Here is a 15,853-nt window from a genome sequence, read left to right as displayed (position 1 = left end):
GCCTTTATTAAAGTACTTCACAATTACACTTATACTTTGCTACTCGCTGGCTTAATAAACAAACTGATTGATAACTCAAATGAAACTCTACTATTGGCCGCCAGATCGCGTGCTTAATCAAACTGATTGATAGCTCGACTCAAACTGAATTACTTCTTACTCGCCTGCCCGCTTTTATAGTTTACGCTGCATACTTCTAGGCTCTTCGATTTCCAGAAGTTACTAGTTAGTTTCGGCTACAAAATCGCCAGCCACAACTACGTGCACAAATTATTGGTCTCTCTTGTGACAACTCAGATAAGATATATGCATGTGTTTGTACATTGCCGCTCCGCTGCTCGTATACGTACATATGTGTAGACGCACTTATTTATTCGTTTATGTAGATACATAATGATTGAATTATTGATGTGAATGTTTGTAGTTTACAGTCTCTCGCGCATACATAGGCGTATAAGTAAATGCATCTGTGTGTGACATCTTTCGGCTGCCTTATATATGTGTATACATGATTTGATTATTGACGTAAATACTGTTTATCGTGGCCTTGGCATCGCCTTAGTGATGGTATAACTTAGTGATGTTAATATCCGTGACAATATTATTTTTCTTGGTTATGAGACATTTTTTGACTGGAAGTGCGACGAACCATAAAGTAACCATGCCTATCATTTATTTGTTAAACATTTTATTAAATTCAAATGGTATTTCAGCACCCCAGTAAACTCTGTTGCTAATATATGTATTGTAACGAATTTATTGAAATTCCTCTTATTTGCAATCCTCTGCTAAGTTCGAATCACTAAAATGTTGAATAAATAACTCCACGATTCAATAATGCAAAATGGCCTTTTTTCAAGTACTTCACAATACTACTACTTCTCGATAGATAGCGTGCTTAAATCAAACTCATTGCTGATTGCTCAGATTGCGCTCTTTTATACTCTTCGATTTCCTCGTTTCATATTTCTAGGCGTTTCCAGAATGTACAGCTATAAAATTATAACTACAGATGCACATGTAAAGCTTCTCATATGCGCGTGTATATGTGAGTGATACTCGCACAAATTATTGCCTACTTTTGGGAGTATCTCAGATATATGCATGTGTTTGTGCGTTGCTCTCCGTTGCTTGTATGTACATATGTGTAGACATAATGATTAATTTGGTTATGTGCATACAAGTCACTGCTCAGTATCGGCTTAGAAATAATAGTATCCCTTAGTGTTGCTAATATGAGTCACACTGTTCTCCACCTAAGTCTGATCGTTCCGATCAGACAAATCTCTCGATCTAAACGCTGCCAGCCTTTCCAAATGAACCACTTTCATTTTGGTTCGTGGTTTGCCAATGGTTTGTATACCGTACATCGTTGATCCGTTTTACAACTTTGTATGGGCCTTCCCAATTACACTGGAATTTCGGGGACAAACCTTTTTTTCGTTGTGGGTATAACAGCACCAAATCTCCTTCCTGAAAACCTTCCGAATTAATTCTTTATCGTATCTGGCTTTCATCTTGTTACTCATAATCTTTGATCGTTGCCTTACAAGATCGTGTATCTCTCTCAGCTCTTCTTCCAAGACACCAGTGGATTTCTTGACATTTCTCTCCGCGTCGGCACCTATCCCAAACTTCAAATCAGCTGGCAGTCGAAGGTCATTGCGAAAAAATACCTTTGCTGGAGTTTGGCCCGTTGTCTCACGCACTGCCGATCGGTAAGCCATCAAGAATAAAGATACGTGTGTATCCCACTCCTTATGGTACTTGTCTACTACTTACCTTAAATGCTGCTCCAAGGTTCTATCGAAACGCTCCACCATACCATCGCAGTTGTCCGTGCTTTTCGAATGCGCAACTTCTTACACAATTCTTGGAACACAGCTGATTCAAAATTCCTGCCTTGGTCAGATTGTAACTCCATTGGTACACCATACCTTGCAACCCAATTGTGTATAAATACTTCTGCAACTGTTTCCGCTTCATGATTTGGAATTGGGTATACCTCTCGCCATTTGCTGAGATAATCCATAACCACCAGTACATATTTGTTTCCGCAGTTGCTAGTAGGAAATGGACCTGCGACATCCATAGCGATCCTTTCAAATGGCGCACCTGAGTTATATTGCTTCCATGCCATGGCTTCGGGGTTTGAATAGTTGGTAAGTTCTGGAAATAGAAGAGCCTAGATGTATGCAGCGTGAACTATAAAAGCGGCACAAGCGAGTAAAAAGAAATTCAGTTTGAGTTGAGCTATCAATCAGTTTGATTAAGCACGCGATCTGGCGGCCAATAGTAGAGTTTCATTTGAGTTCTCAATAAGTTTGGTTATTAAGCCAGCGAGTAGCAAAGTATAAGTGTATTGTGAAGAACTTTAATAAAGGCCATTTTTCCATCATTCAATATTGGAGTTATTTATTCAACAGTTTAGTGATTCGAACTTAGCAGAGGATTGCAAATAAGAGGATTTGCAAGTAAAATTCGTTACAATATTATAAAGGGAATTTTACAAAACAATGCACATTATTTCATCGCATTTCTCTACCTTCTGTTTTATGGAGATAATCGTTTTTTGCATTGAAGGGCTCACATATGCCTTGAGTACTTACATACACACATGCATGCATATATCGTCGGCTTACAGCGTAAACCTGCTAAGTACCATTTTTTGCAAAAATGAATTTTTGATGCAGTTTGGTACAACAGGAGCCAATGCATCAACCTGGAATAAAAGTAATATCAAATATGGGCCACACACAAAGTAAATCAGCTTTATGATGAGTTAATTTCCATGCTTTCAATGAAAAAAAACCGAATCGTTTTTTGCTTGTCATGTAATTTTTTTGCAGGTTAGTAGATTTTCACTCCAAGCCAACGATATGTATTTTTGTTAGTGATTTTCATTTATTGTAATACTTAATTAATTAATTTATGTATATTCTGTTGTACTCAAACTAAGCCTACTGTCATACGAAATTCCATTTATTTTGATTTAGTTTACAATTTTTAGTTACAATTTGATGTACATACATATAAATTTTCTTTTACAATATAAATAAACAAATTAAATAATATTAATTAACAACAAATCTCTATAAATATGTCGCTAGTAGCAAAAAAAATTTAAAAAATGTGTGTAAAAATTTTTGGTTTTGTTCTAAACTTTCGTTCTCCAATCAAATTTATTAGCCTAAATATTTTTGCATTTACATATGTACGTAAGTATGTTTGTATTCATGTGTGTGGGTATCTATTTAAATTATCAATTTATATATATATATATATATATTTATAAGTATGTGCAATATTTATAAGATTTCTTATCGAGTGGTAGGCGATATGTTTCGCGAAGTAACAGTGAAGGCAACAACAATAATCAAAAAAATGCAATTCAAAGCTGTCAACACAGAAGATTTCGGCAACGTTTTTGTGGCGTCGTTATGTTGAACCGCTGCTGGTAGTTCTCCTAGAATATTTTCAAGAGCGGAATGAAAAATGTTGATGAGTTGAAAAGCAAATTGTAAAAGTTGGAAGTAGATTATAAATGGGTTTGTCGAATGAGTTAAGCGAGATAAGCAAACTTTTATTGATAAACAATTATTACTTAATATTTAAGAATTCATGAGCTTAACACCGGCTTATAATAATTAGATATTGAAGGAGCACGAACTCTTAAATATTAAGTATAAATTGAACACACCATTAAACAAACAAATATAAACAATTGTTAATTTATAATTTATTTAATAATTCATACAAATAAACAGAATTGCTCAACCCTTATACACTTGTAGCACTTTTGTTTTTGTTTTGCCCTGAATCATAGGCACAGATTCAAATTCACACTTTGAATATAAAAAAAATTTTCATAGCACTCCCATATGCCCTCACATATAATTTCGAATCATATGAAAATGCTGGAATTTCTTATGAAAGTGCCATAGTTCAATTATATGGTTGGCCCATCTGTAAAGCAACAAAATATGTCTGTTCAAATTGTCAAAATCTGTGTATTGGTGTTGGTGCAAATTATATGGAATGAAAACATAAAACTTAGCAGTTTTTGTATGTGTAAGAAAATGTTGCCAATGTGTTGGTTTCATTTGAGTTTGCCATCTCCTTTTGACAATCCCTTCGGCTATGCAATGAAATAAATAAAATCAGCTGATGAGATGAGCCAACCATATAATTGAACCATGGAAAGTGCCAAGAAAAAGCACTCCCGTATAAAGCTCAGGCACTTGTGTATGATAAAAAAATTTACACTAACAATTTCACAACTAAAAATTATTCAAAAACATTATAGCACTGAAAAAAATTTGTAATCAAAATTGAGTCATAAATAAAATTAAAATAGACAGTTGACCGCGGAGCTGAAATATATGGGGCATATGACGAACAAATATAAGCAAAAATGTACCAAAACAAGATGAGCCTATTCTAACTTCATATGATATTAGTTAGTTAACTACCCTCAAGGGAAGTCAGTAACTAGTGATACAAAATTCTGGTTGAAAACTAGACCTAGAGTGCCAAATAAGTATTAGTTCGTTAATGGCTAAATTTTCAGTTATAAAATCGACTAAAGAACCGCTACCAGCTTTAACGAGCTGCGACTACATATGAGTATGCCGCTTTCTCAACACTATTCCACCAGTACGTAACTATTTAAAAAGTACCAAAAAGAAATTTGTATATAGTTAGGAACTAGTGAAAAGTTAAAGCAGCGGGGATAATTTCCACCGCCTAGGAAATCGCCATGTTAAATTCGCCAGTTGAAAACATGTAAAAGAGATAGGAGGCGAACTATTAGTGGTTTAGAATGCTGTTGAATTGCACTTATTTTGAACTAGAGATTCTCCGTACGGTGTAGTTTTTGTGACTTTTTATTTCAATTGGGTATATTGTAACGAATTTTCTGCAAATCCTCTTATTTGCAATCCTCTGCTAAGTTCGAATCACTGAACTGTTGAATAAATAACTCCAATATTGAATAATAGAAAAATGGCCTTTATTAAAGTACTTCACAATTACACTTATACTTTGCTACTCGCTGGCTAAATAAACAAACTGATTGATAACTCAAATGAAACTCTACTATTGGCCGCCAGATCGCGTGCTTAATCAAACTGATTGATAGCTCAACTCAAACTGAATTACTTCTTACTCGCCTGCCCGCTTTTATAGTTTACGCTGCATACTTCTAGGCTCTTCGATTTCCAGAAGTTACTAGTTAGTTTCGGCTACAAAATCGCCAGCCACAACTACGTGCACAGATTATTGGTCTCTCTTGTGACAACTCAGATAAGATATATGCATGTGTTTGTACATTGCCGCTCCGCTGCTCGTATACGTACATATGTGTAGACGCAATTATTTATTCGTTTATGTAGATACATAATGATTGAATTATTGATGTGAATGTTTGTAGTTTACAGTCCCTCGCGCATACATAGGCGTATAAGTAAATGCATCTGTGTGTGACATCTTTCGGCTGCCTTATATATGTGTATACATGATTTGATTATTGACGTAAATACTGTTTATCGTGGCCTTGGCATCGCCTTAGTGATGGTATAACTTAGTGATGTTAATATCCGTGACAATATTATTTTTCTTGGTTATGAGACATTTTTTGACTGGAAGTGCGACGAACCATAAAGTAACCATGCCTATCATTTATTTGTTAAACATTTTATTAAATTCAAATGGTATTTCAGCACCCCAGTAATCTCTGTTGCTAATATATGTATTGTAACGAATTTATTGAAATTCCTCTTATTTGCACTCCTCTGCTAAGTTCGAATCACTAAACTGTTGAACAAATAACTCCACTATTCAATAATGCAAAATCGCCTTTATTCAAGTACATCACAATGCTACTACTTCTCGACAGATAGCGTGCTTAAATCAAACTCATTGCTGATTGCTCAGATCGCGCTCTTTTATACTCTTCGATTTCCTCGTTCCATACTTCTAGGCGTTTCCAGAATTTACTTAGTTATCAGCTATAAAATTATAACTATAGATGCACGTTCATAGCTTCTCATATGCGCGTGTATATGTGAGTGATACTCGCACAAATTATTGCCTACTTTTGGGGGTATCTCAGATATATTCATGTGTTTGTGCGTTGCTCTCCGCTGCTTGTATGGACATATGTGTAGACATAATTATTAATTTGGTTATGTGCATACAAGTCAGTGCTCAGTATCGGCTTAGAGATGATAGTATCCCTTAGTGTTGCTAATATTCATCACAGTATGTAAATTTGAACACAAATTTAAAAGAAACCACGCGGAGCCCCCTAATTAAGCATTTCAAAAGTTTTAAAATTCAATTTGCAATGCAACATCCGCCGAAATCTCTACATTCACTTTTAGTATGATAATTGAAACCCAAATTTCGGCGATATATGTATATAGAATATGTTCCCACAAAACTTGAGGCTAGAGGTCAATGTAATTTTTCGCTACTTTCAGAATTAAATTTATTGGCTCTTGTATGTTGGTGATATAACTATTGACGTAATATTTTAAGAAAAATTTTTGCTACTTGAAACCAAATATTCAACTTTTTCCGACCTGAAACAATACACATTTTTTTTAAATATATTTTTTTAAATACGAAAAAAGTTTCAGTGCACATAAAATTTTTTACATGTATTACGATTCGCACTTCCATATAAAAAATTTTGAGCAGCACTGCAAATAAACAGTTGTTATTAAACGCTTTCAAGCTCACTAATTCTTAAAAAATACGAGCCAAGTTCGTGGCATACATGGTTTCACTTTTACTCACGAAACCCTAAAATTTTTTCTGAAAAATCGCTGTTTTTCCTAACTTTAACCTCAATGAGGGACCTTTTAACATTATCGGATTGGCCTGAAACTTTGCAATAATCATTTTCTGATCTATTAGCATATATTTGGAGGGTGCCCCGAAAGATAGAAGAAAAATTTAAATTCAGCATATATGTACCCTGTAACCACCCTAATGCTCCAATCTATGAAAATGGAAAATAATTGAATATGTGATATTTTATGTCCATTGAGTTAACTTTTGAGTAATCGGCATCGGATGACGTTTGCTTATACAGACACAAAGTAAGACGACAGTATATGCTCCAATCTATGAAAATGGATTGTTTACTCTTTGGACCACACTTACACATACCCTAATCTACAATAAATCGTTAATAGATAATCAACGTGTTTACATATGCTCCATCCCTAGGTACTAGATTATTTTCTGTAAAATTTTCACATTTATCTTTTATTTTGTGCTTGCAATGAAAGTTAACAATCTAGAGTTTGAACTTTTTCTATGAAAAAAATCTACATCTCTAAAATTTTATCATAATTACCGATTATCGAAGCTAATAATTTATATGGGTAATCTAGTTATATAACTAACTATTAGGAGTTAAGTATGAAAATGAGGTTTATCTAGTTATATGTAAACTAGGTCTTCGGGCCGTTTTACCATCTTCAGTTTGGGTTCAGCAGATACAATGCGTCACCGTCACGGCATACGCCATTTTTCACAGACAGCACGTACATACGTGGCGTAAAGTGAAAAACATAACGATTAACGTAAAAAATTTTATTCAGCAATTAAATTAAAGATTTCAATATCAAAATAATAGAAGCTTGTAAAATTATAACATGGCGTACTCTTACACACTTTTTAGAAACTCTCTATAAATTGCGAAAACCACAGTGCAACATATTGTTACGAATATTAGCAAAACTAAGGAGTGCTGGCGTCTCTAAGCCGATGCTAAGCAGTGACGTGAATGCACATCAATAATTCAATCATTATGTATCTACATAAACGAAACAATAACTGCGTCTACATATATGTACCATGTACGTATACGAGCAGCGGAGAGTCAATGCACTAACACATGCATATATCTGAGATACTCATATAAGTATGCAATGAGAAAAACTATAAAATTGTGCAATTGTATTTACAGCTGAGAAGTTTGAGAGCTACTGTACTAGTAGATTCTGGAAGCGCCTAGAAGATGTATAAAACTGTGCAATTTTAGTTATAGCTGAGAATTTTGAGAGCTCATGGACAATGCTAGCAGATTCTAGAAGATGCGAACGAGGAAACCAAAGAGTATAAAAGGCGACAGATGTAGAGGCGCTGTAATTCAGTTTGATTTGAGTTGTCAATCAGTTTCGATTAAGACGATATCTAGCGAGCAATAGCAGTATTATTTTGAATAGTAGAGCTTCATTGAGCTATCAATCAGTGTGGTTATTAAGCAAGCTATTCGTTGCACAGTTTGAGTGTTATTGTGAAGTACTTTAACAAAGGCCATTTTGCATTATTACAAATTGGAGTTATTTATTCAACAGTTTAGTGATTCGAACTTAGCAGAGGATTGCAAATAAGAGGATTTGCAAGTAAAATTCGTTACAATATGTATGTGAGCTGACGCACCTACTTCAAAAGTGTGAGAGATTCGACGACTGATACGTTGTATATCTGGCATTTTCCACTAAAGTAAACTCACCAAATTCAGCTGTCAGTTACTTCCTTGTCCTGCAAGTAAGTGATGTATTGTATCTGTTTTACGACTAATGTCTTATCTATAACTCAACCAAATTTTAATTTCCCCATGCTATCAGATGCTTCAGTTGACAGTTAAGTGCAAAGCAAAAGTGTAAACAAAAGTTAGCTTGTTGGTTATAGTTTTTTGCGATTTGTTCTACAAAATATTCACAATTGTCGATTTAACTGGGAGTTTGTCACCCTTTGTTGGTGAAAACTAAAATGTCAAATGAAGCTAACTGAAGAATTGATATGCTTCAATTAAATTCTAACTTAACTAGATATGGTGGAGAAGGCCCTATACCGAGATACCTGAGGGTATATTGAAAACTTCGCGGATGCTTCACAAGGCCTGCAAATCGATATTTTGACAAGGCATACGCCAAGTAAGTAAGTAGGCGGCCACCGTGGTGTGATGGTAGCGTGCTCCGCCTACCACACCGTATGCCCTGGGTTCACACCCAGGGCAAAGCAACATCAAAATTTTAGAAATAAGGTTTTTCAATTAGAAGAACAATTTCCTAAGCGGGGTCGCCCCCTCGGCAGTGTTTGGCAAGCGCTCCGAGTGTATTTCTGACAAGAAAAGTTGTCAGTGAAAACTCATCTGCTTTGCAGATGCCGTTCGGAGTCGGCATAAGAAGAGGAGCTCGGCCTTAGATCTCTTCGGAGGTTATCGCGCCTTACATGTTTTTTTTTTTATTTATACGCCAAGTATTTACTAACTTTATTTTTGAGCGTGGTGGTAGCGCACTCCGAGTCCTACACTCAAGTCCCTAGCAACGCAACATCAAAAATTTGGAAAAAAGTTGTTTCAATTAGAAACAATTTTTTCTGACATGAAAAGCTTCGCAGTGAAAGTTTAGCCGGCTTCCGGCTACCATTCAGAGTCTGTCAGTCTATCCCGTCCCGCAAATTTGTAGGGAATATGAAAAAGGACATCATTTCATTGGCGCCAAGTATATATTTATTTTTTTAGGGCAATTTTGAATCAAATTCTGAGTTAGTCTGAATTTTTGCAAAAGTTTAAACGTTTTGTTGAAAGTTCGAGTGATTGCCTCGAAAAAAGCGCGCTCTCTCTGGTTTTATGCATATGTGATAGTCATATTTTTTAGTCCATCGTTTTTTTTTATCACAAAGGCTAAACCGTATATTGCATACCAGGCGATCGTGTATTATATACATACCAATTTCAAACCAAAAAGCCTTGGATCAAACTGGTACTATTTCGATTCTTATTTCATTTATAGCGACGTTTTAACCGATAACTTAATTTTGTGCTTCGTTATAATATAATTATTTGTAATATCTTACCTGTCAGTACTTGTACCTGTACGATGGTTGCGAATAGCCTTCCAATAGAACAGGAATAGTTTCCGCTGTCCACAAGTTTTGCATCGGGGATTGAGACACGACTAATAAGCCATTTATCTGAAGTGCTGAAAATGAGAAGACAACTAAAAATAAACAAGGACTAACTTCTGTTGTTAGAAAAAAATATTAATGATATGCTAACATTTATGTTATCTGATGCGGCATAGTCGAAATAGTGCTTGATTTTCTCAAAATTCAAGGTTTGATATATAGGGAATAAATTGTTCGATGTACGAAATTGTACATATCGTTCATAGAATAATCAAAGATTTGCTGAAAACCTAGACTCCGCACTGAGTACAATCGCGGTGCATTGCATTGACTTTACTTTTTTCTTGTGTACATGTATTAATTGAGAATATTGGGAGCACCTTTCTCTAGATAGTGAGGGAGATGGCGGACGAAAACATATTTCGAAATTAAAAACAAGTAAGGAAGGTTAAGTTCGGGTGTAACCGAACATTACATACTCAGTTGAGAGCTATGGTGACAACATAAGGGAAAATAACCATGTAGGAAAATGAACCGAGGGAAACCCTGGAATGTGTTTGTATGACATGTGTATCAAATGAAAGGCATTAAAGAGTATTTTATGAGGGAGTGATGCTTAGTTCCACAGGTGGACGCCGTTTCGAGATATCGCCATAAAGGTGGACCAGGTGTGACCCTAGAATTTGTTTGTACTATATGGGTATCAAATTAAAGGTATTAATGAGGGTTTTAAAAGGGAGTGGTGGTAGTTGTATAGGTGGTCGCCTTTTTGAGATGTCGCCATAAAGGTGGACCAGGGGTGACTCTAGAATGCCTTTGTACGATATGAGTATCAAATGAAAGGTGTTAATGAGTATTTTAAAAGGGAGTAATTCTTAGTTCCATAGGTGGACGCCGTTTCGAGACCAGGGGTGACCCTAGAATTTGTTTGTACAATATGGGTATCAAAAGAAAGGTGTTAATGAGTATTTTAAAAGGGAGTAATCCTTAGTTCCATAGGTGGACGCCGTTTCGAGATATCGCCACAAAGGTGGACCAGGGGTGACCATAGAATTTGTTTTTACAATATGGGCATCAAACGAATGGTGTTAATGAGTATTTTAATAGGGAGTGGGCCTTAGTTCTATAGGTGGACGCCGTTTCGAAATATCGCCATAAAGGTGGATCAGGGGTGACTCTAGAATGTGTTTGTACGATATGGGTATCAAATTAAAGGTATTAATGAGGGTTTTAAAAGGGAGTGGTGGTTGTTGTATAGGTGGTCGCCTTTTCGAGATATCGCCATAAAGGTGGACCAGGGGTGACTCTAGAATGCGTTTGTACGATATGGGTATCAAATGAAAGGTGTTAATGAGTATTTTAAAAGCGAGTAATCCTTAGTTACATAGGTGGACGCCGTTTCGAGATATCGCCATAAAGGTGGACCAGGGGTGACCCTAGAATTTGTTTTTACAATATGGGCATCAAACGAATGGTGTTAATGAGTATTTTAATAGGGAGTGGGCCTTAGTTCTATAGGTGGACGCCGTTTCGAAATATCGCCATAAAGGTGGACCAGGGGTGACCCTAGAATTTGTTTGTACAATATGGGCATCAAACGAAATGTGTTAATGAGTATTTTAAAAGGGAGTGGGCCTTAGTTCTATAGGTGAATGCCGTTTCGAAACATCGCCATAAAGGTGGACCAGGGGTGACTCTAGAATGTGTTTGTATGATATGGGTATCAAATTAAAGGTATTAATTAGGGTTTTAAAATGGAGTGGTGGTTGTTGTATAGGTGGTCGCATTTTCGAGATATCGCCATAAAGGTGGACCAGGGGTGACCCTAGAATTTGTTTGTACAATATGGGTATCAAAAGAAAGGTGCTAATGAGTATTTTAAAAGGGAGTAATCCTTAGTTCCATAGGTGGACGCCGTTTCGAGATATCGCCATAAAGGTGGAGCAGGGGTGACCCTAGAATTTGTTTGTACAATATTGGTATCAAAAGAAAGGTGTTAATGAGTATTTTAAAAGGGAGTAATCCTTAGTTCCATAGGTGGACGCCGTTTCGAGATACCGTCATAAAGGTGGACCAGGGGTGACTCTAGAATTCGTTTGTGCAATATGGGTATCAAACGAAAGGTGTTAATGAGTATTTTAAAAGGGAGGGGGCCTTAGTTCTATAGGTAAACGCATTTTCGAGGTATCGCAATAAAGGTGGACCAGGGGTAGTTGTATATGTGAAGGCGTTTTCCAGATATCGACCAAAATGTGGGCCAGGGTGACCCAGAACATCGTCTGTTGGATACCGCTAATTTATTTATATATGTAATACCTGCCAAGATTTTAAGGATTTTTTATTTCGCCCTGCAGAATTTTTCATTTTCTTCTAATTAATATGGTAGGTGTCACAACCATTTTATAAAGTTTTTTCTAAAGTTATATTTCGCGTCAATAAACCAATCCAATTACCAATGTTTCATCCCTTTTTTCGTATTTGGTATAGAATTATGGCATTTTTTTCATTTTTTGTAATTTTCGATATCGAAAAAGCGGGCGTGGTAATTGTCGGATTTCGTTCATTTTTCATACCAAGATAAAGTGAGTTCAAGTAAGTACGTGAACTAAGTTCGTTAAAGATATCTCGATTTTTGCTCAGTTTATCGTGTTAACGGCCATGCGGAAGGACAGACGAACGACTGTGTATAAAAACTGGGCGTGGCATCAATCGATTTCGCCCGTTTTCACAGAAAACAGTTAACATCATAAAATCTATGCCCCTACCAAATTTCAAAAGGATTCGTTAATTTTTGTTCGACTTATGGCGTTAAAAGTATCCTAGACAAATTAAATGAAAAAGGACGGAGCCACGCCCATTTTGAAATTTTCTTTTATTTTTGTATTTTGTTGCACCATATCATTACTGGAGTTGAATGTTGACATAATTTACTTATATACTGTAAAGATATTAAATTTTTTGTTAAAATTTTACTTAAAAAAAAAATTTTTTTTAAAAGTGGGCGTGGTCCTTCTCCGATTTTGCTAATTATTATTAAGCGTACATATAGTAATAGGAGTAACGTTCCTGCCAAATTTCATGATGATATCTTCAACGACTGCCAAATTACAGCTTGCAAAATTTTTAAATTACCTTCTTTTAAAAGTGGGCGGTGCCACGCCCATTGTCCAAAATTTTACTAATTTTCTATTCTGCGTCACAAGTTCAACTCATCTACCGAGTTTCGTCGCTTTATCGGTCTTTTGTAATGAATTATCGCACTTTTTCGGTTTTTCGAAATTTTCGATATCGAAAAAGTGGGCGTGGTTATAGTCCGATATCGTTCATTTTAAATAGCGATCTGAGATGAGTGCTCAGGAACCTACATACCAAATTTCATCAAGATACCTCAAAATTTACTCAAGTTATCGTGTTAACGGACGGACGGACGGACGGACATGGCTCAATCAAATTTTTTTTCGATCCTGATTATTTTGATATATGGAAGTCTATATCTATCTCGATTCCTTTATATATGTACAACCAACCGTTATCCAATCAAACTTAATATACTCTGTGAGCTCTGCTCAACTGAGTATAATTAAGTGTGCTCTGTCCAATCCACAAGAAAGATGATCCTGCGAACCAAGCAAGCTCCCGCATACTATGCGAAAGTCTCAAGCCAAAAGTCAACGAACTGCTGGAATGTTTTCATAGTGGCTTCGGACCTGGTGAATATACTTTCGGACAGCTTTTGGCAGCTCATAAGGAAGTTGATGGTATGCTGCTTTGTCTGAATTTAAACTTTCTTTAAAATTCATTGGGCTTATCCAAATGACTTTGAGCAACACCACCAGCACCGTTTAAAGGACTTTTCTGTGCTTTTAAAACCAACTGGGGTTTCAATAAAATCTCTTTAACATGATGCTGGAGCAAATTATTACCACATCAGATCTTAACTGCGATAATGCACTAAAATATATGAGCGTGAAATCGTTGACGGATACTGACGATATGGATATCATTGGCTTTTACAAGCGCGCCGTAACTCTGCCTTTTCTGCAACAGATAAATATCCTAATAAAGGTGGGTCTTGCTGCAAACGAGGACAAAATGAAGCATTACTCTCTTGGCATGTCACTGGTGACTTCTGCGAACTGGGAACCAACTAAAATAGCTAGAGCAATAATAGCTTAGAAGCCAAGCAATTGAACAGTATGAAGCGTAACCCGACATCATGGCCGGTGCTAAGAGAAAATTAAGATGAATGCTCCTATCACGCAGATAAGACCAAAGTGCAACGAATGCTCCGCTACGACGGTTCGGTTATATTATGCGAAAAAAGAAGAAAGTATCCCCATCGGCATATGGATTTGGAAACACGGTCGGAAGAATGAGGCGGAAGAGTTGGAATTGATATTAGTCAATTACCAATTGGTTTCGGAATTAGGGCACTTTGAAAGACTAGTGTAAGTCCCTTCCCTGCTTAAGTTCAAATCACGCTTTTCAGAAAATATTTTGTAACCGAACCGCCCCAGTGATTTGACAAATGATTCTGTCATGAAAAGCTCGTCAGTCTGGTAACACTATGGACTCATTCAGTCTATGTGATGTTCTCACGGACCGACCAGATCAATCTTACTTAACCTAATATATGTATATATAAGTATACCTTGATCTCTTAACGGCAGAAGATGGTAACATCTCTTCATCCTTCGCCCAAAATATCATGCTGATAAACTGCTTTTCAAACGCATGACCTGACAACTTGGCGTCGCTTTGATTGTTGCTAGATACCAATTCGTTATAGCCGGTACCTAACCGGTTAGTATTTCCTTTATGTAGGTTTGTTTTGGTTTGATTTTGCTCATATGGTTGTAAGGATTTCATAATTTTTACTTTATCTTTTAGTAGAAAGCTTCTCGATACTTGACAATAAAGATCTATAGTGCTGCCAGCTTTGTAATATCTATCACTCACTTCTCTTTCTTGATCGTCGATTAAACGTAAAGGCGGTTCTGTAATGAAATAGAAGAATAATTTGTATGAATTAATACTTATCATTATTTGTATGAATTAATACTTATTATTAAAAAAATAAATTCTGTTGAGTCTACAAGTTTTTAGCCTAGTCTGATCGGCACTGTAGCAGAAATATTATGTGTAATCAAAGGGTCTGCTGATAGTTGTTAGAAAAAAACATGGTTGCCTATACGCTAAAGTATGAGTCAAATAAAACTCTTTAATCGTGCTCGTATCTCAGGTCAACAGTCATAACCGGTGGCTAATATGTTAGAATGTGGGGATTCAAGAGCGGCGAAGTAAATTGTAGATAATGGCAGTCTTCAGAGGCGACTAAATGAATGGACTAGAGAGAAAGGGGTGTTGGAGGCATTGCATCAACATTGCAATTGACAAGATGGTTGGAATCATAAGGATACACGTTATAAGCAGAACATCCATTGGATGTGTCGGGGTTGATAATGGGTAAGTAAGGGTTTAACATATAACAGTACCCACATCGATGTTGAGAGTAACGTGCCTCTGATTGGAGAGAGCTCACCAGGAAATCTCTGGCATAGTAGTCTGGTGACTATTTGTGGATGTCTTTGAGGGCCTTTTCATGCTCCTTTTCTTCAAGACAAAATAAGATCACCCATGGTTTGGTCGGTGGGAATGTTAGATTTCGCCAGGAGAAAAAAAGGGAAGGACTAAGAAGATAGTAATTGGTTTTATATCATAGCTATCAACGGATGGGCCGGCACCTGTTGCCTTTATCGTGTAATGCATACAATCTTTTTTATAGGCTTTAAGTAAACTGCTGATATCGCGAAAATTAATTTCTTTATGCTGCTTTGTCTGAATTTAAGTACCCTGCAAAGCTATTAAGGTTTTGCCAAATAACTTTGAGTCACAACATCAGCTCCACAGGGACTAAGACGGA

At 36.3% G+C, this 15,853-nt stretch overlaps 1 protein-coding gene across 8 annotated transcripts in view; it reads right to left on the bottom strand.

The window, feature by feature from the left end:
* dpr18 (defective proboscis extension response 18) overlaps positions 1 to 15,853 on the bottom strand; it is a 217,743-nt gene that overhangs the window by 55,364 nt on the left and 146,526 nt on the right. For 5 of the 8 annotated variants that reach the window (XM_067781930.1, XM_067781935.1, XM_067781929.1 and 2 more), the window contains 3 exons: positions 14,582 to 14,927; positions 9,880 to 10,004; positions 3,151 to 3,466 (listed from right to left, as the gene is read on the bottom strand). In XM_067781930.1, coding sequence (XP_067638031.1) covers positions 3,321 to 3,466; positions 9,880 to 10,004; positions 14,582 to 14,927 — 617 coding nt within the window. In that variant the 3' untranslated portion in view covers positions 3,151 to 3,320. Of the gene's footprint in view, positions 1 to 3,150; positions 3,467 to 9,879; positions 10,005 to 14,581; positions 14,928 to 15,853 lie in introns of those variants that run through there. The other 3 variants (XR_010952597.1, XM_067781933.1, XM_067781936.1) reach the window with 1 other exon arrangement.

The sequence above is a fragment of the Eurosta solidaginis genome, chromosome 4 (genome assembly GCF_040869045.1).
Source record: "Eurosta solidaginis isolate ZX-2024a chromosome 4, ASM4086904v1, whole genome shotgun sequence".
Lineage (NCBI taxonomy): Eukaryota > Metazoa > Arthropoda > Insecta > Diptera > Tephritidae > Eurosta > Eurosta solidaginis.
The sequence above is the reverse complement of the archived record's forward strand: the minus strand, read 5'-3'. Positions and strand labels throughout refer to the sequence as shown.